Source organism: Nothobranchius furzeri, chromosome 8, assembly GCF_043380555.1.
Source record: "Nothobranchius furzeri strain GRZ-AD chromosome 8, NfurGRZ-RIMD1, whole genome shotgun sequence".
NCBI classification, from domain to species: Eukaryota; Metazoa; Chordata; class Actinopteri; order Cyprinodontiformes; family Nothobranchiidae; genus Nothobranchius; species Nothobranchius furzeri.
The window spans coordinates 76,189,859-76,213,630 of record NC_091748.1 but is presented as its reverse complement, the minus strand read 5'-3'; the positions used below and the strand labels follow the sequence as shown (position 1 = coordinate 76,213,630).

General features: G+C 44.3%; 1 protein-coding gene across 7 annotated transcripts; it reads left to right on the top strand.

Annotated features, from left to right (window-relative positions):
• The first annotated feature begins 722 nt into the window (after window positions 1-722).
• Window positions 723-23,620, top strand: eef1db (eukaryotic translation elongation factor 1 delta b (guanine nucleotide exchange protein)). 7 transcript variants are annotated; one of them, XM_070554328.1, is made up of 11 exons: window positions 723-889; window positions 2,916-2,973; window positions 5,347-6,578; window positions 6,985-7,102; window positions 9,453-9,524; window positions 16,005-16,052; window positions 16,170-16,260; window positions 21,063-21,178; window positions 21,246-21,437; window positions 21,512-21,706; window positions 23,503-23,620. In XM_070554328.1, exons 1-11 carry the CDS (start codon window positions 735-737, stop codon window positions 23,539-23,541), a joined length of 2,316 nt encoding a protein of 771 aa, XP_070410429.1. In that variant the 5' UTR covers window positions 723-734; the 3' UTR covers window positions 23,542-23,620. The 7 variants fall into 7 exon arrangements, with proteins under 7 accessions (XP_070410429.1, XP_070410428.1, XP_070410430.1 ...); XM_070554327.1 differs by lacking the exons at window positions 16,005-16,052; window positions 16,170-16,260 and adding exons at window positions 12,326-12,628; window positions 12,969-13,038; XM_070554330.1 differs by lacking the exons at window positions 2,916-2,973; window positions 16,005-16,052; window positions 16,170-16,260 and adding exons at window positions 4,533-4,561; window positions 12,326-12,628; window positions 12,969-13,038 and having other exon boundaries at window positions 813-889.
• The last annotated feature ends 152 nt before the right edge of the window (window positions 23,621-23,772 follow it).

Below are 23,772 nucleotides of genomic sequence, written 5' to 3'. Positions count from 1 at the left end.
TGCAATAAACAGATAAGAAATAGTAATAGTAACTAGCTCAACTTTTAGGAAAGAATTGGGGAAGCATTGCAGTTTTTAATCTAATCTTATAATTTATAAAGAGCAGCAAATAATCAGGAAAACAGGGTTTGCCTGTCAGCGAATCCACCCATCCCGCCCACTGCCTGTTCGCCCTGTTGTCATCAGAATGGTGCTGCTGCTGCAGGTCAGTCAGATCACTCAGGCTCACCAGCAGCCCCCCCCCCCCCCCCCCCCCCCACACACACACGCACACACAAATGCACTTCACCATTTTTAGTTGGGCATTTTTAATCTGTATTTATTGGTGTGTGTATCCTCTTTACCTTATGTCAACGTTGCTGGCGGACCACCCATGCTCTGAGCAACCACAATGAAGTTGATTCTATTTGAAACATGAAATCACGTGACAGGTGGATATGAAACATGAAATCACGTGACATGTTGATAAAAACAGGATCTTTAAAACGATATTCAAACACAAACTTAGAATAGACTGAATTTCCCCACTGTGATTAATAAGTTTATTCTATAAAAGGATAAAGTAGCAGAATGTGAGATAAACTATGAAGGGAAATAATCAAATGAAAGTAAATAACATGCAAATAAAAGTCCGATAACTCTTTAAGGGAGAACTCTTGTTCTTTATTTTTAACTGAACACATTTTTTGCGGTTCGTGTGACCTATGTGCGGCCCTGGTTAGGATTCAGCAGTAATGATGGAGGTTTCCCCTCCCCCCCCATCCTCAGATCACCGCTGCTCCCTCCTCCTCCTGCTCCTCCACCTCCTTCCCGTTGTCAGTCACGGCAGGAGAGACACGCGTTTGTTTCACCCACCGGCCTCCTACACCTCCGAGACAGAAACACGGCAGTAAGTAACGTTAACGTTGGCTGGCAGCCGGTCTTCCGGTGAGGGGGGAGGATGTCGGGACTTATTTACGGAACTATTTAGGAAAAGAATAAATATCTGAGCCAGTTTGACTTGTTAGCCGAGGCTAGCAGCTGGCTAGCTGCCTGCTAGCCGAGGCTAACTCACGCCTTCCCCGCACGGGCGCCAGTGACCCCCAGTGTGCTCTTTGACTTTTTAACCACTAACAGTAAAATATTCCACATTTTTAAAAGGAAAGAGTCACATTTTTATTTTGGTGTGAATCATCGCACGTAATCGACCTGGCTGGTCACAAACGGCTAATGTCCAAGTTAGCATCTTTAACAAGGTGAAATGTGACCTGCCTCCGATGTTCACATGGTGGTCTTCTCCCGCTAACTACTCGTTTGTGTCATTTAGCCCTTTTTTCCTCAAGTGTTTTAATTTAAATCTGTTTTCAACATATTCTGACACAAAAGTATCTACAGTTTAATAGCTCCCCTGTAATTATAGCAGTTATATCTTTGCTTTCATCCTGTTACTGTGGTTTTACTGAGGTCCTGATTCATTACACGTTGTTTCTTTTGCTCTTTTGAAGTAAATATGAGCCACACTTATGTGAGTTTTCATTTGAAAGTTTTGGCTGTTTTATTACATGAGCGTTTTGTATGTTAAACCACTAAACTGAGTTTCTAAAGGCTCCTGAACTCAGGTGGTTAACCAGTTCTGCACCTTCACATAACAGTGCATCATTCTACATTGAACCTTAATGAACTCTGATACCAGCAAATTATCACAAAGATCCATTTTGTTTTTATGGATTCATTTAATTAAGTAAAAGAAATCAAATTCAGCCACATTAAAACGCTTCCGTGCTATCAAGGAGATCTCCAGAGGGCTGCTGGTGGAAGATTTGACATAAACTAATGGATTGTGGCCCACTCTGGCCTGCCATGGATTATTTTACCCTCCACATCTCCAGTTTCACATTTTTAAAAATCACACGCTGCACAATAGGCTGACAAGTTCCAGAAGTGGACTGATTATAAGCGAAACAGCAGCTGCAGCTTTCATCGACTGAGGAGATTATTGATAAGGAAGTGTGGGTATAATCTGGCTGAAGCAGGCAAAAACAACGATTGGGTTTATTCTGGCATGTATTTTTCAGAGATGATTTATTGTATTACAAGGGTCTGTTTATTAATGTTGCTTAGTGCATTATTAAGCATTAATAAACTATTGAATAAAGTATTAACAACTGCTCAGTAATAATGTTAATATATAAGTAATGCATTACTAAGTAGACAACCCTTGTCCTAACTTTAAGGACACTTGATAGTCAACATCAGGAACATTAATAAAGAGATCCTTTTTATTTATTAATGCTTAATAATGCATTAAGTAACGTTAATAAAGGAACACTTATTGTACAGAGTTACTGATTCGTTTCTGAGAGCAGCTGCCTGCAGCCACACCTCCCTGCTGTCAGAAACACTCAGCAGAGCAAAAAACCTGCAGCTAAAAATAACCAAAAGTAAAAACTATTTGCTGATAACAGCTGTTCGTTTTTCCTGAAGCCGTGTACCTTAAATACAAACGCTGTCAAAAACATTCAAATGGACTCATATGGGCTGTTATTTTAAGGTGTTTAGGGATGGTATGTAGTTGGGGTATTCAGGTTCTGCTTAATAATGGTTACTTTATTAGATGTTTGCAGTGGATTTAATAAAGAAGCACAAAAAATCTCCTCTGTGCTCTTTTAAAGTTTAAGAGTTTAATGATCATCTTTTCAGTTGTTCATGTAATTGGGAGTCGGTAATCCTTAAGAATATCTTTACTTTAACAAAAACAAATTCATGGAGTGTTCTGTTTCTGAGGAGAGTAGAACTGAATGTGTAGCTTTACTTTGTCGTTTTTAAATTGTTGACTTGCTTGTTGACTTGTGTGCTACGTGTCAGCTTTCCTAATTCTGCAAGGTGGTGATTGTTACACTTCTCTTTTAATTGCTTGCGGTGACCTGGATGAAAAGAACGTGTAAAGCGTTTGACTTTGATACTAGGTTGAGAGCAACATCATTACCAAGGAAGGTGAGTTAAGAGCTCTGGTGAACCAGGAAGTGAATTAGAAAAAATAGAATCCACTCGTTTTCGTCCCGTTTCTGTCATTGTTTAACTGACCTTCAGATTACATGATGTTAAGGGAATGCACTTGTTATATTACATCGTAAAGCCGCATGATGTTAGCCTGGCAAGCCAGACTAAATAAATGTATTATTTAGTCTGGCCATGCTCCATTGACGGCTCTCGGTTGTGGGGCGGGTTCTACCGTTGTCTTTCAAATGATCTCCGCATTCCACTGGACAATGAATGTGACGTACTCTTGTTTCACTCTGTTGCATCATCCCACCCACCAGGCATATAGAGTGCCCTGATTGGCCCACAAAGCGGATAAAGCTCTGTGATTTGTTCACTAAGCAGATAGAGCACTATGATTGGCCCACCATTATGGACCAATCACAGTAGGGCTGCTCAATTAATCGAATTTTAATCACGATTACGATCTGAGTTTTGAACGATTATAAAAAATAAAACAAGCCGATTATTTGCTCCTCCCGCCTGCGCTGCCCCGAGTTGCAAATGAAGCGCTCCTCCCACAGTGTTGCCAACTTTGTGACTTTGACGCTATTTCTAGCAGCTTTTCAGACCCCTTCTTGACTTTTTAACTTAAAAGTACCTAGCGAACACCTCAGAAACATCTCTGGTAACCCTTAGCTACTTTCTGGATAACTGTCGTCGACGTTTCCTGCAGGTTAGCTAAACAATCCGCCTGCGCTCCGGACCGTTCTTCAGGACATTAGGAAAGGGAATGATGTAGTGATGTGTCAGTCGCTAAAGAAACGGCTCTCAGAGCCGGCTCCCTGTTGGAGTAACCAGAGTGAGTGACACACACACCGCACCTGCGGACTCCTGAGCCGATAAAAACAGCTAAATGTGCGTGTGCAGCGTGCTAAACACACGTGCAGCTAGCCCCGATTGCTGTGAGACCGGGTTGGGGGGTGGGGGTGCATCTGTGGTTGGGACAATTATTACATTAACTGATGGACTTGTAAATAAATAGTTTATAAATAAGGTAGAAATAAGTTCCTCACGCTGATAAATAATAACTAATCTCTCTGAGGACACGGTGCTAGTGCACTCTCCTACAGCACCTTGACACGACTAAATAAATGCTATGCAACATTTTGTGAACATCAATTTATTTGCATGTATTTGTTATAAATGCTACTGTATAATTCTTGCTGTCAGTATTTGCAAGATATTGGTATTTGGGTCTGTACTAGTTAGACTTACATGAGTTAAACCAAGGTCTATAGCCCTTGGGTCATAGACTATGAGCTATAAGTATATTGGTCTTTTTATACTGGGAATCAGGAGTTCTTTTAGTGATCATCTTGTTTCTTATTTTTGTCCTGATTGTGCCCTGAGCAATTTTATGACTGAATAAAAACAAATAAAATCAACATAAATTGAAAAATCGTCCTAAATAATCGTGATTTCAATTTCAGTCACCATAATCGTGATTATTATTTTTGCCATAATCGAGCAGCCCTAAATCACAGCTCTTTTTGTGTTTGAAACCCCTCTAGAGAGCTGTGACTGGCTAGCCAGAGTCCTGGTAGGAGCTGCTGAGGTTCCAATGGAGCATGCCTAGACCATTCTTTGCAAAGCAAGAATTTGGTCTAGTTCACTAGGCTAGCATGATGTTGCACATTTTCAGCTTGCATGATCATTTTCATTTTTTTTGTGTATTGTCATGCATCTTAAGAGTGTTAAATTCAATTCTCCGATCGTACTCCATCTTGGAATGCTAGCAAACAGTGGGCGGCGTTGTCTGAAAAACAGTACAAGCCTGAATCTGCAGTCGGCCTGAATCTGCGGTCTCCGGGTCTGCAGCAATACCCATGTCGGTTTAAGAGCAGCAAAAAAGGTCGATTGTCCAGTTGGAGCAATAAGAAAAACAAGTCTTTAAACTACAGAAAAATCTGTTTTTCTCCATCCTGCGGAGTTACTGAAGGGCTTATTTAGTTCTGATTTGTAAAGGGGGTCGCTCCCCCTGAGCTCTCTGCTGCCCCCTGGTTGGGAACCACTGCTGTTGCGCACTCATAGTTTTGTGTGTCGTCCATTTGTGCTTTTCTTTCCTTTCAGTGTTAAACAGATTCATAAAAGAACGAGTAATCCAAGTTAGATGTGATTGTAGCATAAACACCAGCCGGGTTTGTGCATGCTGCTTGTTTGTTTATTTGTTGTAAACTCGCTATTTGTTTAGATAAAACTCACTAACAAAATCTAGTGTTGACTCGTATCGTGAACCCTTTTGTGCCCCCCCCCCCCCCCCCTGCTTTCCTGTAACTAATCCAAAAGCCTGTACTTGTTCTCTTTTTATCCTACAACGGCTCAAAGATGTCTAAGAAGATCCCCCAGAGCTCTGTGAAGGATCCGTCTGAGCAGGATCAGCCCCCCAGCCGTTGTCAGGTGGATCCGTCCTTCAAGGCGTCTCTGAGTTCTAGGAAAAAGACTGAACCGGGTCAGAAAAACGGAGAGACAACATCGTCATCCCCAGAGAGTGGTAGCCTGAATGGAGATGGAAAGCGCAGCGGGAAAAGCCGTCGCCGCAGGAGACGTTCGTCTAATCCTGGGAGCCGCCCAGAGGGCAACATGGAGGAAGTGAAGCCTGATGAGAGAACCAGCCGCGCGGCGCTGATGGGTTTGCAGTCAGAGTGTGGTAACGTTTGGTTTGAACGAAACGTCTACGAGCGAGCGGAGAGCCTCTACCAGTCCTGGCTGGGAAGCTCTGGTAACAAAACCCCCCACAAAACCCCGTCCCACCAGTCCTCAGGAAAACGTTCAACCACTGTGGCTCCATCCTCCTCAGGACTGACGTGCCACCATGGCGGTCAGGTGGCATGCCACCACGTTGTCCACACGGTGTGGGTCAACAAGGCCACGTTTGACCAAGCAGAAAGCCACTTTGTTGAAGAATCGGCTCAACCATCCATCCCAAACTCTCTAGACCTGCCGTCCCTGGCCAACCGCTCCGCTGCATCCAGAACACCTGATGAGGGGTACCAGTCTCTGGCCCAGACCCCTGCAACGCCCATCACCCAACAAGCGGCGGCCACGCCGACCCCTCGGCAGTCGGTCAACGGGCTGCCCCGCATCCCCGTGGAGCTGCTGAGAGAAGTTTGGTTGGACAAGCCGCAGTACGACCGCGCCGAAGCAGCCTTCTACCAGAACCTCTACGGGAGCAACTCCTTCAAACGCCCAAGCTGCACCTCCACCACCAGAAGCAACGAGCTCCCCCAAAGCCTCGTGGAAGAGGAAGAGGAGGAGGAGGAGGAGGAGGAAGGCGATGGGTTGGCGGTTGAGGAGAAGCGAGTGGTCCCGCTGTGTAAAGCGGAGGTCTTCCACGCTCTTCACCCTATCCAGGAGGAGGAAGAACCAGCTGATGTTGCAGAGCTGGAGGAGGCATCAGGAGAGTGCTTTTTCCTCCACCCAGACAGCGAGCGGGTGTGGCTGGACAAGTGTCGGTACGATGCTGCGGAGAGCCGTTTCTATGGCAGCGGTGCAGATCAAGCCCACACTGTGACGAAGAACCGAAGAGCTGGAGCCTCCATGGCCCCGCTGAGGGACAAGTATGACCAAACCGGGAGAATAGATCTGCTCCAGATGTTTCTGTTCATCTTTGCTTATTTTTCTTTGCCATCGTGTGTTTCCCCCAGCTGTAAATGCGTTCATCTTCCTGTTTTTGTCATTCATCTTGGTTGATTCATCATTTTTTAGTTTCCTGAGTGAATGATGGGCCATCGCTGTTTCCATCTTCCTTTAAGCACTAGTCTTATAGTGTTGGGTAGTCTGGCTGCATGGAGAGCAAACTCAAAACAAACTGAAATCCTCTCAGAGGCCTTTTAAGTATTAGAGTACCAGACTTTTAGGTTTAATGATAAATGCTAGTTGAGCCCAGGATGACTTTTGCAGTCGTGGTAGTTGTACCATCGTCTTTTATCCGTTTCTCACCGCCTGCTCTCATCCTCCCTGTAGAAAAATGAGCTCGGTGGACTTTTTGGCTCAGGAGAAGATCTGGTTTGACAAACCTCGTTACGATGAGGCGGAAAGACGGTTCTACGAACGAGTGAACGGATCGCCTCAAGCCACACAGGTACCAACCGGTAACCATAGAAACAATCAGCAAAAGTGTTGAACGATGGTGAACGCCACAGCTGTCCCACTGCAGTTATTTACTAACATGACCAGGCACAGAGGTGGGCTGGATCTCAATTCAGTTCAACTCAAGTTTATTCATAAAGCGCCAAATCACGACGAGAGTCGTCTCAAGGCACTTCACATATTAAACACTCCAATAAAGGTCAGGGGTCTCATCTATCAAACATGGCGTAGAATCCTTACTAAAACCGTACTTAAGCTCAGCAAAAAAAATGTACTTACGCCAAGTAGGTTTGTGATCTACCAAACATGGAGTATGCACAGCTGCACGCAATCTCCGCTTCATAAATCGGAGAATAGCGAGAATGTTTCTCAGCTGAATTTTAGTCACATCCCGCCCTCACCACGCCCACTTACTGCCATAAATGGTCGATGCAAAGTGCCTTGTGAATCTCATGCATATACATAAGGCGGCTGTTGCAGCGCTCCGCCAATGACATGGCGACCGTAGATCAAGGCAGATCAAGGAAGCACTATTTCACAGAAGCAGAAGTTGAGGTACCTGTGGGTGAGGTGGAGAAATGAAAGGAAGTACTTTTGCAAAACAAATAAGAAAATCCTCGGAGTGGCACAGCATTGCTGAAGCCGTCAATGTTGTGAGTTCTTCAGAGAGATGAGTGGCGGATGTAAAAAAAATGTTCCAATCGGGATTCAATCCCCAGACTCAGGTGAAAGTCATGCGTGCTGATCAGTCACCCAAACGGAGCTCTCCCCTGTTCAACTAGCCAGGGCGCATGATCAATCGGGTCACAGTGACAGGACACACACACACACACACACTGTCACAGACGCATGACGTTCTGTCTCAATCTGTCCCCCTGCTGATATTCTGCATTTCGTATTCTGTGCTTCAGGCTGTGTGTGTGTGTGTGTGTGCGCACGTGTGTGCGTGTGGGGGGTCTTGTTCTGTGTGAAAACGAAGAAGTACAAGTGATAACGCTGCAGGATTTCCTAACTTTATCCTTCTCAGCAGCAGCACTGCAGGTGCTCTCCATGTCCAACATGTGTGTAAGCCAGGTCCTTAGTCAACTTAAAGTTGCGCACATTTTTCCGCCAAGTTTTCTTTCATAAATCCCAAAGTTTGAGTGGAAAGTTGCTAACGCAGTTTTCCAACCTCGTTTTGTGCGTAAGCTAGCTTGATAAATGAGGCCCCTGGTCATTAAGCCAATCAGAAAAAAGTTTCCTATATAAGGAACCCAGCAGGTCGCATCGAGTCACTGACTAGTGTCAGAGTCTTTACAGCAATCCTTATACTAAGCAAGCATTTAGCGACAGTGGAGAGGAAAACTCCCTTTTAACAGGAAGAAACCTCCAGAGGATCCTGGTTCAGTATAAGCAGCCATCCTCCACGACTCACTGGGGATGGAGAAGGCAGAGTGTTACACAGTGAAGTGTAGTGAGGACAAAAGAAGCATGATGACTTGGTTGATAAACAAGGAAAACCTATTTAATTTCCTCTGGTCCAAACAAAAATCAGAAAATCCCAGTTGTATTCAAAATGGCCACCCATCCAACTCTCCTCCAGTCTGTCACTTTCAGAGAGAAAAGATCCCTTGCCACACCCAGCAGTCCACCTATATACTCTCCGACCCCCCCTCCAATTCAGGTCGGCCAATCACCTCAGTCCATTCAGGCATTTCACTATATAAAGGCAGCATTAGAGGCGGGCTTCCTCATTAGCTGATTCAAAATGGCTGCCACACAGGACACCTCCTGAGGGTAACAAACAAATTCATGTTTAACACAGATTACATTAGTCCTGCATGAACACTTTAGTTAAAGACAACATGTTGCTTCTCAACACAGAGCACGCACGCACACACGCACGCACGCACACACACACACACCAAGCAATGTCTATGGTTACATTTGTGATTTCTTAGTAAATATTCTATTTGGTGAGAGATAAACTTTATTGTATTTATCCTAGTGGATCTATAATTAAACGGGTAAACTAGTAGTAGCACATCCAACGTCAAGGAAAGTAAAAAGTTATTATCAGGAGAGGGAGAATGTTTAAGTGGTTAGCAGCAGTGTGCTAGCCGATGGCCCCCTCCATGAGGCCACCACAGCTCAGCAACAACAACACAGACAAGTAGGACGTAAAAACTACTCCAAGTGTGTGTTTGGTGGTCAGATCATGCACATATCCAGAGGCTCGTCTCTAATGATGCAAGTTTAAACATTTCATTTGCAGGAAAACTAGTTTTGATCACATCGCCGGCTTGACTAGAAGTTTAAACCTGACTTTGTTTCTTTATTTGAACCCTTTTTTTCCCTTGAAGGATCTGGGAGCAAACACCATTCTGCAAGACATCGCTCGAGCTCGAGAGAATATCCAGAAATCTTTAGCTGGGGTAAGCGTTGACGTCACGTTTACATCCTTACTTCAGACGTAACTCACTGAATTCTTGATGCCTCATAAATAAATGTGATGTAATTGTTAATTTTCCCGTTTAATGAAAGGCACTCGACCACAATGTTAAATATTAACAGTGAATTGTTCATTTAATCATTAAATATGGTTACAACCAAAGAGAAAAGCTGATGAAAGCTTCTAAATGATTGATTTATCAAAAGGATTTTATGACGAACACAAAGATGAAATAATTATAAAATAAGCAACAAAAGCAACAGTCTTATCGGCTCGGGGCTTTCCCAAGGCATCATGGGAAATTCCAGCCGCTTGCTTCAGCTTCAAGTTTAATCATAAATAAAATGTTTTCAGTCCAAATCTAAAGGAGAGTCAGAACGGCTTCACCAGAGGGAAACATGACTTTTATTTGTCATTCATTCATTTTCACCATCTCCATCTTTAACCCTTTAAGCGCCAAAGTCGCAGAATTGTGACAAGCAGCCATGTTGGATTTAATAAGCCACAGCAGCAGAAATGAGCCCTCATGCAGTTAATGCGTTACACAGCGGGGTGGCAGACGCCTGTAACTTCAATCCAAGCAGCATTTGTGGGTGTGGTACTATTGAAACTTTTGGAGTATTTAGAACTTGAACCCCGCCCACCTGTCGCAGAGCCGCGGGGCTTGTCAGAGCAGTCAGATGAGTGAGAGCGAGCGAGTGGTGGAGGAAAGAAACAATGCCAAGAGGAATGTTCAGTGCTGACGAAGCTCTTCGTCTAGTACTGGCAGATTCGGATTTGGAGGAAGAATCATTTCCTGTCCGAGGATGATCTGCCGTCTTCTAGCGAGACGGAAAGCGTGGCTTCAGCGCGCAGCAACAGAGAGTCCATCAGCAACGACACGGTTACACAAGCAGCCCATCCAGCCCTTATCTTGTCCGATGTTCCGCGTCGGGCAAAGAGACGGGGGGTGGGGGGGTGGGGGTGGGGTGGGGGGGCCTCGTACCGGGTCTGATCCTTTGATCCACTGTGCCAGGGGGGAGGGGGGATGTGGTGGCCATGATCGGGCCGGTGAAAACTCCGCTGGTGATCAATTCAGCCTCTGTCTGTCTGTCCGTTCGTCCGTCCGATTATAAACAAAATAAACTAAAGAAGGGATGAGTGAAATGTGTTCATGACACTGAAGCACCAAAAACATTCTTGATTGATACGCTGTAAACTTAAGAAAATGCCAATAAAGTAATGAATATTATATATATATATATATATATATATATATATATATATATATATATATATATATATATATATATATATATATATATATATACATACATAGTTACATATGTCTACATAGGAATATGTATATATGTATCATAAACAATAACAACACTAAGAAAATAAGACAAACAAAAAAAAATCTGCAAATGTGATGCAATCCAATTTGGCTGCTGCCTGATGACGTCATAACATGCAAATTATGTGAGTGAATTTGTTCCTGTCACAAGACTTGGCTCATACTGAAGATTTTTCTAATTTACACTGTTCCTCTATCTCTAACCAGATTTAAGCTACGAGCTCTTTAAAGGGACATTATGGAAGTGTGACAGCCAAAACATGTATAGAAATAATAAATTTCTTCTTCACACATTCTCCTGCAATGCCCTGGTCCTGTAGAATGAGCCCTGGCATTTTTACTGGGATTGCCTGTTTTTCTGTAAAATCACAGAAAAAGAGAGATGCTCGGGTCGAGCAGGCTGCTTCATGCGCGTTCACGCTCAGGCATCGCCCTCCGAACCGTTCTTAAGTGGTACAGATACAAGGGACGTCACTGGTGCTTTAGCTCGTCTAGTAAGACGTCGGACTTCCGTGCAGAAGACCCGGGTTCGATTCTGGATGTGAACATAGTTTGTTTAGAGTTTCTTTTTTACATTAATGATATATTTTTTTTACAGTAAGATGCCCAAATTTTTATTTGAGACTCGCCGAACGGCATTGAATTCACAGATAAAAAAGATGTGGGTTCAACTTTCATTTTGGAACAATTTTTCAAGCAAGGGAAGGGAATGATCTGAGCATGCAGGAGGACTGACCCATCATAAACCTTTTTCGGCTGTGCTGAAGAGAAAGGTACAGAACCACATTATTTAATTAATTAGCTGCGTGTTCTCCTGTCCTCTGTCCTCCGGGCCACACACACACACACACACACACACCCACACCCACACACCCACACACACACACACACACACACACACACACACACACACCCACACACACACCCACACACACACCCACACCCACACACACACACACGACTGTCTCAGCTGTTTGTTAAAGGCCCCGTGTGTGAAATTCACAGAAATCATAGTAAAAAGATCCGACTCTTTAGCACCACGCAGTTTAGAGTCGGTATTGCAGCTATTGGAGCCCCCGAGGATCAAAAAGGTTTTTTTTATCATTATTTAAAACTTTATTAACAAATATAACAAATACAATACAAAATCGTGTTGCTGTAAACGGCAGCATGTCATCATCTAATTCCAGCTTTCAAGTCAGCGAACAGGTTAGTTGTTTTCATCTAACTTATTTTATTAATTTAATCTAAATAGGTTTTGAATAAGAAAAACTTTTTTATGTCCGTTATGTTTGCTAATAGCAAACGGCAGCTAGTTAGTGATGACTTCTGACTACAAAAAATGACAATATTTTGTTCATTTTATTTGAGAAATGTTATATTTCTATTTGCCATTTTGGAAATATACAAGGTAGTGTAGTCTGTAATTGTTTTCTCTCCGTAAACAGAGTCAGATATCATCCGATGGTTCATCAGTGGAGACAGACAGAGGAAGAGGGCGAGGAAGAGGGAGAGGAAGAGGGAGAGGACAGACGTGTGCCAGCGCACAGAGAGGCAGAGGTGTTAGACATGCGACAGAAGCAGGGCAAGCATCCCAAGATGAAGGAGCCGAATTTGCTCAAACCAGCCGCAACGTCCCACGCACAAGAGGAAGAGGCAGAGCTGCAATAAAGTCTAGAAGATCGGCGCTTTCAAGAGCTGATGAGGAGAGAGTCGAGGAGCTTCAAAGGGAAAGAAGAGCAGAAATTGAGGTTTGTGTAAGATAATGAGCAAATTAATAATTATCTGGGTCAATATATGCCGTCCTGTCACTCATTTCATTCATATAAGTACATACGGTAATTCTATTTAACCGTATAGCAAGTGTTTGGAATTATTTGTAGTTTTGTAAAACATTCAGTGTCCTACTTCTTTCCTAATACATATTATTTGTTTTTGATAGTACCTTTATTTTAGGAATTAGCCATTTAATATATATATTATTAATCAGCTACTCTTATAAACTTGTTAAAACATCTACAAAACATTGCTTTTTACTGTAATTCAATTAAAATAATCTTACAAAAATTCTAATCCTACTTTTCCCCCCAGCGCCTTGTACAGGGCATGAGCCTGGAGGACCACCGTCATCTCACCTCTCAACTTTTGGAAAGACAGCCAGGTCTGGTTTTTGATGTTTTGTTGAACAACCAACGCCGAGATAGGCACACCACACCCGTGCAGGCCCCTGCGTTAACATGGTGTACTTGTGGCAATTGCACAGATATGCCAACAGATGCAGAGCGCAAATGCTGTGGACAAGACTCTGTAAACTGTATAAGCCTTCTGCCCAATTTTAGACTTTACTGTTTGGATGAAGGTGTCCTGAGGATCCATCGTCAGTACAGAGCAGACCTCACCGTATTAGGACAGATTAGGGAACCAGGCGATGACAACAGGGAATACAGGTATGCTGCCTACCGGCACTTCATTTTCTGGCAGCATGGGTCACTTGGACATGGAAGTCGAAGAGTCATCCCAAGTTGCTGTGTGGTCAAAATTAGGGAGAAATTTCCAGACCCTCATGGACAGAATACTGGTTTTCTTCCGGGAGTGTAACTGGTCAAAAGTTTACATGGGTTGTTGAAGTGTTTCTGATTTTTTGTACACCTTTATATTGTAATTTTTTATGTTGAATAAGTATTTTAGATAAATATTTTTTGAAACCCCAATGTTAGTGTTGTGCAATAATGACAAATTTAGAGGTGGCTACTCTTCAGCCATGTATACTCTTGTAATGTGAAAAATAAAAATCACATCTTTACAACTCCATAGTTTTGCATTACATTAGTGAGCTATTAATTTACACTCTTACAGGGTCAAGTCATGAAACAAAAAATATGTAATTTTCTGAAAGACATAAGAAATAAAGAAATTAGTACACATGCACTTTTATTTGAATTAACCTTATTCAGAGTTTGAACAGACAAATTTGGAACACATTTTAATCTTGAAACATGATTTTACACACTTTAGGATAATAAAGAATAGATCTAACGTAAAAGACTGTGCAGAATTTATGTGCTACTTCAAGTAAAAAGAACAACATGTTAGCACAGTAGGAAAGACATCAAAGTGCAATATGTACATTTTTATGTACATTACATTAGTAACACGCAGCAGGTATAGAATACTCCATGTAAATGTAGACAAGATCGTCACTGGAGGCCTGTAGCTGTGTTGAGTTCTGATACTGTGAAAAAAGTATTGTAAGACAAGTGTAGGTAAAGAACTGAGCTGTAGTCAAACGATGCTAAAATGACACGTACCAAGACCTCGGCTGACTTGGATCTGCACTAGCTCCGAAATAGGTGGTGGAGCGATGGGTGGCACAAGACCGAGCCGTCTGGGGTCATCATCCCTCATTGATCTGGTACGAGGCATCCCGACTCCTCTCGCCAACCTCTCGTTGATTATTTTTGATTGGAGTACTGGAATGTATTCGCAGCCCTTTTCTGATTTTAGTGAATACACACTGTACCTTCTGGCATTCTTATTGTACTTCCGTTTGAATCTAAAAAATAGGACAATTGCATAATGAATTTCTGTCACGACAATGGGACAAACTTAAATAACGTATAGTAACGTTTATACAGCTTTTTAATTGTAAGTGGTAGGCATTATTTTGGCTCAACTCTGACTGAAAAAAAAAGGTAAAACCTACATTAGTTGGCCTTCAGCATTCCTGATTGCTGGTCGATTAAGGTGAAAGTTATAATCCAGTGCTGCAGGGAGAACTCTGGCTTCATACACTTTGTAGGAGAAGGCTTGACGCTTGCTGGCATACATCAGAATGTGGTTCTGAAATGACTCAAGCAGGGCTGTTGATCTGTACAAATGAACAGTCAGTATGAGAGAGGACAACTGGTCACATGGCTAATAGCAGGGATGCTCCAAGTCAGTCCTGGAGGGCAGCTAACATGCATATTTAGTTCTGTCCCTGGTTAAATACAGCAGAATCAAATTTATCAGCAGTTCCATCAGCAGGCCTCAGTATAAATTAGACACCTTGAGTGTGTAGGCCAGCAGTTATATCTTCTTTAGTGTCTGTATGCACTGTTATTGTATGCATTATTTTCAGGAAATGTATTTGAGCAATTTTTAAAGTGACACTCAGTTGCTGGGAGGCAAAACAGCTAACGGAGCACCCCTGGCCTACAGCTTCACAAAAAAATACTTAAATAAGTCTCACATGTACCTGAAGTGCAGATATTTATGCACGTCCTTCTGCCAGCGTTTGTTCAAGACAATCTCCACAATAGCTTTGTGACTCCTGGAATCCTGGATGTGACCATAGTTCATTTAGAGTTTATTTTTTACATTAATGGTATATTTTTTACAGTAAGATGCCCAAATTTTTATTTGAGACTCACCGAACGGCATTGAATTCACAGATAAAAAAGATGTGGGTTCAACTTTCATTTTGGAACAATTTTTCAAGCGAGGGAAGGGAATGATCTGAGCATGCAGGAGGACTGACCCATCATAAACCTTTTTCAGCTGTGCTGAAGAGAAAGATACAGAACCAAATTATTTATTTAATTAGCTGCCCGTTCTCCTGTCCTCTGTCCTCCGAGCCACCCACCCACCCACACACACACCCACACACACACCCACCCACACACACACACACACACACACACACACACACACACACACACACACACACACACACACACACACACACACACACACACACACACACACACACACACACACACACGGAGCTGACTGTCTCAGCTGTTATTTTCGTTAAGGAGTGTGCACGTACAGCATGCGCGCCTCGTGCACGAGCCTACTATTGAAGCTGCCGTTACGCTTTTGGCCTGAGGGGGCAATCGCGAGCATAAAAATTCAAAACTCCGTAAAGTCCCTTTAAATAGTGATATAAAAAATTCATATTTTACTGAAAAAACTATGGCGCCTAAAGGGTTAAGTTTCCTTCCCTGCTTTAGTTGTTTGATGCTTCGTTTGCTGCTGAACCTTTTTTCGTCTGATTTCCTCCATCACCTCCCAGTTCTGTGTCTGTTCCTTCATTCACTCCTCATTTCCTTCCTTTCCTTCTCCCATCATTCCCACTTCCCCAAGCTGAAGACCACACTGTGTAACAGAGAGTCAGCTGACCGCTCCCGTCCTGTAAGTGCTCCGACCCTCGTGTGTCGCTGCTGATCGGGCTCGTCGCGCTTCCTGAAGGTGCTGCTGAGTTGGAGAAAATGTTTTTTTTTAGTGTTTTTCCCCCGTTTGCCTTCGCAGAGCACCAACAGCAGCGGTGGCACAGCGGATCAAGGAGAGTTCCTTTCCCGTATGAAGAGTCTGGAGCTGGAGAATCAGAGTTTACACAAAGGTTTAAATGTTTTTACCTGTTCTGATGTCATTTTAAGATTTTATTACCTCAGTCATAAACGCTGGAAGGAAGAGTGGAATTGGCTGGTTGATTGAGCCGTGATGGTGTTTGATGGAGCCTTCACAGGCGCCTCCAGTCTAAACAACATATCCCACACACTGAAAGACCTCCAAATAGGAAATACACACATTCACAAGTCTTTTAGTTGCTAATAATAGCAGACCTGCCAACCCGTACGCAATTTGGCATCTATTTACGCTGGTACGACTCACCCGTCTAAACCAGGGATTCCCTGAGTGGTGCGCGCGAGCTGCCGCTAGGGGGTGCGCGAGGTGAAAAGTGTAATGGCTGTTGAGCTCAGAGAAGTCTGTCATATGTCACCATTAGCGTAGCCAGAAACTCATTTGTGGGTGGGCCAAAGAAAAAGTAAGTGGGCCCAATAAATGTAATTGAAAACAAGTATATTTAGCGTCCGTGTCCTCCGCATGTGCCCTAGCTTCATAATAACAATGCACCGAGCTTCAGCACTCTGGCCTGCGCACGCCGATATGTTCCGTATTTGATCATTTTTAACGGCGTTGGAGGAATCTGAAGGTGGTGAGTCATTCTGGCAGATTGTAATTAACACCTGTCTCATGCAGGTGTTCTGACATTGTAAACCTCACACACAGAACATTGTGGATGTAACTAAATAACAAGAAATGATTCCCATCTGAGCATTTTAGCATCATTATATTATTATATTAGCACAATGACTGTGGGACAGCATTCTAAACGTGTCAGGCTATTAACAGCGCGCTGAAGATCTGAAGTTCAGAGTGTGTCTGTCAGAGGTCAGATGCGTTCCAGCGGAACCACGGCTCATGGGTGCACATGTGAGCACATCTGGGCTGGGCAGAAGTCATTTTGCATCATTGGTTTAAATAGCACCAATAACGAGACGCGGTGACTGGAGCGGCTCATGGAGCTGTGCCGCACACACACACGCACAGATTCAATAAGCGCGCACGCTGCACAAACTCCAGCGCGCCGTCAGACTGAAGGCAGAAATGAGTGCTGCCTCCTCCATGATAAAAACTTTTAAGAGGTTTTATAACAACATTTTTCATTCAAGGTCAAATTAAGATAATAGCTTCTATTTTGGGATGACGTATTAAAGTCGAGATCGATCATATTTTTTTAACCCTGTTTGTCGAGTGACCGTTTGGCTTGGTATGTATGCATGTATGTATGTATGCATGTATGCATGCATGCATGCATGCATGTATGTATGCATGTATGCATGCGTGTATGCATGCATGCATGCATGCATGCATGTATGTATGCATGTATGTATGTATGCATGCATGTATGTATGCATGTATGTATGCATGCATGTATGTATGCATGCATGTATGTATGCATGTATGTATGTATGTATGTATGTATGTATGTATGTATGTATGTATGTATGTAGGTAGGTAGGTAGGTAGGTAGGTAGGTAGGTAGGTAGGTAGGTAGGTAGGTAGGTAGGTAGGTAGGTAGGTAGGTAGGTAGGTAGGTAGGTAGGTAGGTAGGTAGGTAGGTAGGTAGGTAGGTAGGTAGGTAGGTAGGTAGGTAGGTAGGTAGGTAGGTAGGTAGGTAGGTAGGTAGGTAGGTAGGTAGGTAGGTAGGTAGGTAGGTAGGTAGGTAGGTAGGTAGGTAGGTAGGTAGGTAGGTAGGTAGGTAGGTAGGTAGGTAGGTAGGTAGGTAGGTAGGTAGGTAGGTAGGTAGGTAGGTAGGTAGGTAGGTAGGTAGGTAGGTAGGTAGGTAGGTAGGTAGGTAGGTAGGTAGGTAGGTAGGTAGGTAGGTAGGTAGGTAGGTAGGTAGGTAGGTAGGTAGGTAGGTAGGTAGGTAGGTAGGTAGGTAGGTAGGTAGGTAGGTAGGTAGGTAGGTAGGTAGGTAGGTAGGTAGGTAGGTAGGTAGGTAGGTAGGTAGGTAGGTAGGTAGGTAGGTAGGTAGGTAGGTAGGTAGGTAGGTAGGTAGGTAGGTAGGTAGGTAGGTAGGTAGGTAGGTAGGTAGGTAGGTAGGTAGGTAGGTAGGTAGGTAGGTAGGTAGGTAGGTAGGTAGGTAGGTAGGTAGGTAGGTAGGTAGGTAGGTAGGTAGGTAGGTAGGTAGGTAGGTAGGTAGGTAGGTAGGTAGGTAGGTAGGTAGGTAGGTAGGTAGGTAGGTAGGTAGGTAGGTAGGTAGGTAGGTAGGTAGGTAGGTAGGTAGGTAGGTAGGTAGGTAGGTAGGTAGGTAGGTAGGTAGGTAGGTAGGTAGGTAGGTAGCCCTGATGTGGGGCTGGGGGCTGTGAGAAGGAGGTGCGCGGCTAAGTAAGTTTGGGAACCGCTGCCCTAAAGTACGCAAAAAGCTGCAAATACGTGAGTTTGAGTTCTGTGGCAAATATGCACGTGTGGTACTCGTGTCTGACAACACGACTCAGCTGCGTGGTGAAGAAGTTTAAGCCAATCATCGTAGAAAAGCAGAGAAAAACCAGAGCTAACTAACCTGCCTAGCCCATAGCGTAACCCCCCCCCCCCCCCCCCCCCCCCCCCGGCTCCCCTCTCACTCCGGTTCGCCACTCGCTGCTGTTCTGGTAAGGTAGACTGCCAGGACTCCCAGGTGAAAGTGTGTGTGTGTGTGTATTTTTGCCTTTATTCATTGCAGAGAGATTTGGCCTGTGTGTAAGGAGGAATGTGATTATTTATACAGTTTAAACATGCAGCCTTTTTATTTATTTTTTTCGCAGCTCATTTTGCAACTCATGCTATGGCAGATGAGGGAGAAGCAGACATGGAGGGATTGGTTATCAGACCTGCCAAAGAGATGAGAGTCCATGTGTTTCAGAAGTTTTTGTCCAAATATCCAAATATCAAGAACAGTGCATGCTTGCAACCCTCTAAACGACCTCAGCTTTTGCTCAATCTGCAGTTATGATGTGGACATAAGCCACCAGGGAGCTGCAGGTAATTAGTAAATTAGCCCTGGTGATGCGTGCAGATGTGCTTTAAGCCAGTTTTATATTACATTCTTGAGAACAGAAACACCTATTGCAATTTACAAAATAAACGATTACATTAAATACTTATAAATGTTTTTTTAATTAATTTGTGTTGAAATAATTTAATGCAAGTAACTTGTATAAGCACAAATATATAGGGAAACTTTAGAGTTTTACTGTTTAATATTAAAATACATGATACTTTGAAGTCAGGTCAAACATTAAAAATGTCTATAACCTGTGTGTGTGTGTGTGTGTGTGTGTGTGTGTGTATAAAATTTTCCATCCAATGAATGGGGAGATTAAAGCGTGAAAAGCAATGGAGTTGCAAAAGTCAGCGAAAAAACGCCGCACATGTGGTACTAAAAATTTTTTGACAAGGTTGACAGGTCTGTAATAGTGAAAATAGAATGAAATGAAAACCTCACCAGGGAGGCATCCAGACCAGATGCCCGAGCCACCTCAACTGGCTCCTCTCGATGTGGAGGAGCAGCGGGTCTACTCCGAGCCCCTCCCGGATGACCGAGCTTCTTACCCTATCTCTAAGGGAGAGCCCAGCCACCCTGCGGAGGAAACTCATTTCGGCCACTTGTATCCGCGATCTCGTTCTTTCGGTCACTACCCAAAGCTCGTGACCATAGGTGAGGGTGGAAACGTAGATCGACCGGTAAATCCAGACAGATCAGTACAACGCCCGCACACCGCTCCATCTTTCCCTCACTCATGAACAACACACCTAGATACCTAAATTCCTTCGGGTTTGGGGGTTGCCGCCACGACCGGCACAGATGACCCTGCGGCCGCAGCTCCCGTCAGCCGCTTTGACAATAGTGGCATGGAGCATTTCCCACTTAGACTTGGTGCACCTGCCTACCCTGAGGCGCGTTTGAAGTTCTGTCGGAGGAAAGAATTGAAGCTCGCTCAGACAGAAGATCGCCAGACATTCCCAGTTTGGGCCTGCCAGGTCTAACTGGCGTCCCCCCCATAAAAGACCGATCATTGACCAAAAGCTAAATTAAAGAAATGCGTCTTTAGGCTGGATTTAAGGTTGTACCAGTGAAGAAGCCTGGCGTACCACCAGTGGGAGTGCGTTCCAGAGTCTGGGAGCAGCAAAGGCGAACGCACGCTCCCCACGAGCTTTATACTTCAAAAACCATCTTTTTGGGCCTTTCCACTCTGCAGGCCTTATGCAGAACGAAGGGACTCACCGCTGCAAGATCCAGCATGTAAAGTGCAGCTCCTGGCCACCATGTATGATGTGAATGTGTGTACTTCATATCTGGAGGGCATTCATTGTGTGGGATGTTTTGTTCTATTAAACACCGACTTGGGCTGCAATGAAACTGAGGTAGGGTCAGGGTTACAGCCGTTTAGTGTGTTAGCACAGGAAAAGCAGCAGAGCAATGGAGCTGATTTCTGTGCAGGACCGTAGTTTCAGGTCCTGATAATAAGAAGCCCAGTAGTTTGTGTTAAAATGAACACAAAACGATGTGCAGGAAGGGAGATGTAACTGGTTACAGGAGAAAAGGTGTGCATGGAAACGCTTCCTAGAAGCATCTTTTTGTTTAGGTTCAGAAAAGCCCTCAAAGATCCCGTTAAATGTTCTCAAACTTTAACGTTTTTTCACGTGTAGATGTTTTAAACTCACACGAGTTGACATTCTTGTAACGGGTAAATCAGTCCAGACAGAGTTGACGGTTTTATCTACAGTAGTGAAGTCAAAGCAGAATCTCTTTCTAATGTTCACAAACAAGCCCTGCATCTGCTGACATCTTTTTACTCTTCCGTCCTGCTCCTTCAGTGGTGGACGACCTGCGGGCGGCTCTTTCCAAACTGGAGTGTCGAGTTGCCTCTCTGGAGAAGTCTCCTGCTCCCGTGACTCGGGCTGCTCCTGCCCCCGCCGTCCGCTGTACAAACGTAAGGTTCCCCCGGTCCAGCTGCTTCCGCCTGAGAAAAGAAAACCAGTTTGCACTCGTCTCTGCAGGGCACGCCGGTCCAGCAGAAGGTGAGCGCTCCGGTCGAAAACGACGACGATGACGACATTGACCTTTTTGGCAGTGATGAAGACGAAGAGGCTGAAAAAATTAAAGAGCAGAGATTGAAAGAATACGCAGAGAAGAAGGCAAAGAAGCCTGCTGTCATTGCCAAGTCCTCCATCCTACTGGATGTCAAACCCGTGAGTTTATTTCCTGAAACATCGACCAGCTCCATGTTTTCACTTTCTAACCGGGTTTCCTCTCGTCTCCGCAGTGGGACGACGAAACGGACATGGCCAAGCTGGAGGAGTGTGTGCGCTCCGTGCAGGCGGACGGTCTGTTGTGGGGGACGTCCAAACTGGTCCCAGTTGGTTATGGCATCAAGAAGCTTCAGATAGCATGTGTGGTGGAGGACGACAAGGTGGGGACAGACCTGCTGGAGGAGGAGATCACCAAGTTTGAGGACTTTGTAAGTGCTGGGAGTTGGTTTCTTTACTCCTGCTGACCTAATCTGACCTTTAAGGCATTTTCGAGCCAATGCTGAAAAGTAAAATTATAATCTAAGATCCTAATCCACCCCAGGGTTGGAAAGGTTCGTGTAGCTTAGCATGCTAGGCTAGTGGCTTCACTCATGCCTCACATACCATACCAATTATATTTCTACAGCAGAATTTAAGACACAGCGTGAGAGCTGACCAAAGTGCTGAACAGGCAGGATCAATTAAAACAAAAGTAAAAACAACAAGAAGATAAAACACAACGATAAAAACTATAAAATCATAATAGGATGACATGAATCACCGTCTAAGAGCCAAGTCATAAAAGTAGGTTTTTAAATGAGATTTAAAAACAGGCAGAGAGGATGCCAGCCTGACTGTAATGGGCAGTGAGTTCCAGAGTATGGGGGCAGCATGGACAAACGCACGTCCACCTCGTGATTTGTAGGACATCCGGGGAGTGCAAAGCAGTAAACGGTCAAATGACCTCAACATACGAGTAGGTACATAGGGAGTCAGCAGGTCGGACAGATAAGGAGGAGCTAGGTCATGCAGGGCTTTGAAAACAAATATCAATATCTTAAAACGAACGCGAAATGTGATGGGAGCCAGTGAAGATGTTCCAGGACTGGTGTAATATGGCTATGTCGGCTTGTGTTTGTTAAAAACCTAGCAGCAGCATTTTGGACAACCTGCAACCGGTTCAGGCTTCTCTCCTCCCTCCTGTCTTTGACTCTTATGGCGTTTACACATTAGCATCGGCACGAGACCGGAATTTGGTTTCGCACATGGGTCTGATGTGCGTTTTCCAGTCCGAGGCGACTCTTATTCTTCAGACCACCTCCCCAGCGGTCCGACTGGGACCGAGGTGACACTACAGACTGATTGGCTGAAATTATGCTTACCGCCTCCGATTGGCGAGTAGAATGAGCCTGGGGGAGGGGGGGGGCACGTTTCATACGCGCGGTAAAGTTTGCGTTGTCCTCCATAAGAAGAAACAACGGCGGACATGAGCTGTGTTGCTTTTGGAGACCCTGAAATGCATTATGTTATTAATTTGTGGAGCGGCAGCTCCGTGGCAAAGGGAGGAGAGAGAGGTGTGTGTGTGGCCCGCAGCAGTAGACACACACACACAGCAAACCGCTGCGCAGCCCATCAGACCAACCAGTTCACCTAAAATAATCAGACAGGCCTCTGAATCTGATCCTGGGACAGTTTTATTGCAGTCAACTCTCACAGAGGAGTGGTTAGCATGGAAGCTAACGATACAGCTTAAAACTTCAGATTCTTCAGCTTGAACTAAAAAAAAAAAATCTCTTCAGATTAGAATCAAAAAACAAAGAAGTCACCTACAAAGTCAGCCCATGAACAAAGGAACCATACTGAGACTTGGTCCAAACGGGACCTAACCCAATGAGCATGCCCATGACCAGATTTCCTCCTGTAGCCTGGGTTGTGTTGCATTCTGGGACGCAGGAGGGTCAACGCACCTCAGAGGTTTCTGTTGGAACTAACGCAGCAGCAGCACTCAAAGCCCAGACCAGTACGGACTCCTTTAGTCACCAGGAATATTTATTGGTGCTCAGCTATAGTGGAGGTGGGTTATCAGCCGGATAACGGATCTTGTTCCGCATCCCGGACCCCAGAATGCAAACTTAAGAGCATAGACGTGGTGGTTGGGTCAGATCACATCTTTACGAACACAAGATGCTGCGTTCGAGTGAATACCCTGTTGGTGGAATAATATTTGTTCTGTGGTCTGTTTCAGGTTCAAAGCGTTGATGTAGCAGCGTTCAACAAGATCTGATGGTCCACTCCTGTCTGTCTGACACGCCTCGTCTCTGCCGATGCTGGCAACGGTTAATAATAAACGTTCTTGCTCTGAAGCACCCGTCTCATGAAGTTTTGTTTATGAAGCTTAAACCAGTTTTCTGGTTCACGAGCAGCTAGTAAACACAGATTCACCAGGCGTTCCTTAACGTCACCCTTCTTGGTGCAGGTTTGTATTTTAACTGGAAAATCAGCCTGGAAATGAAGG

Bases quoted from the DNA above. Each gene is read 5' to 3' on its own strand.
- eef1db (XM_070554327.1), top strand. From the start codon at position 735: ATGATGGAGGTTTCCCCTCCCCCCCCATCCTCAGATCACCGCTGCTCC. The intron at 6,579-6,984 runs GTATGACCAAAC...TCCTCCCTGTAG, and splicing joins ATGGCCCCGCTGAGGGACAA to AAAAATGAGCTCGGTGGACT. The intron at 13,039-21,062 runs GTCTGGTTTTTG...CTGCTCCTTCAG, and splicing joins ACTTTTGGAAAGACAGCCAG to TGGTGGACGACCTGCGGGCG.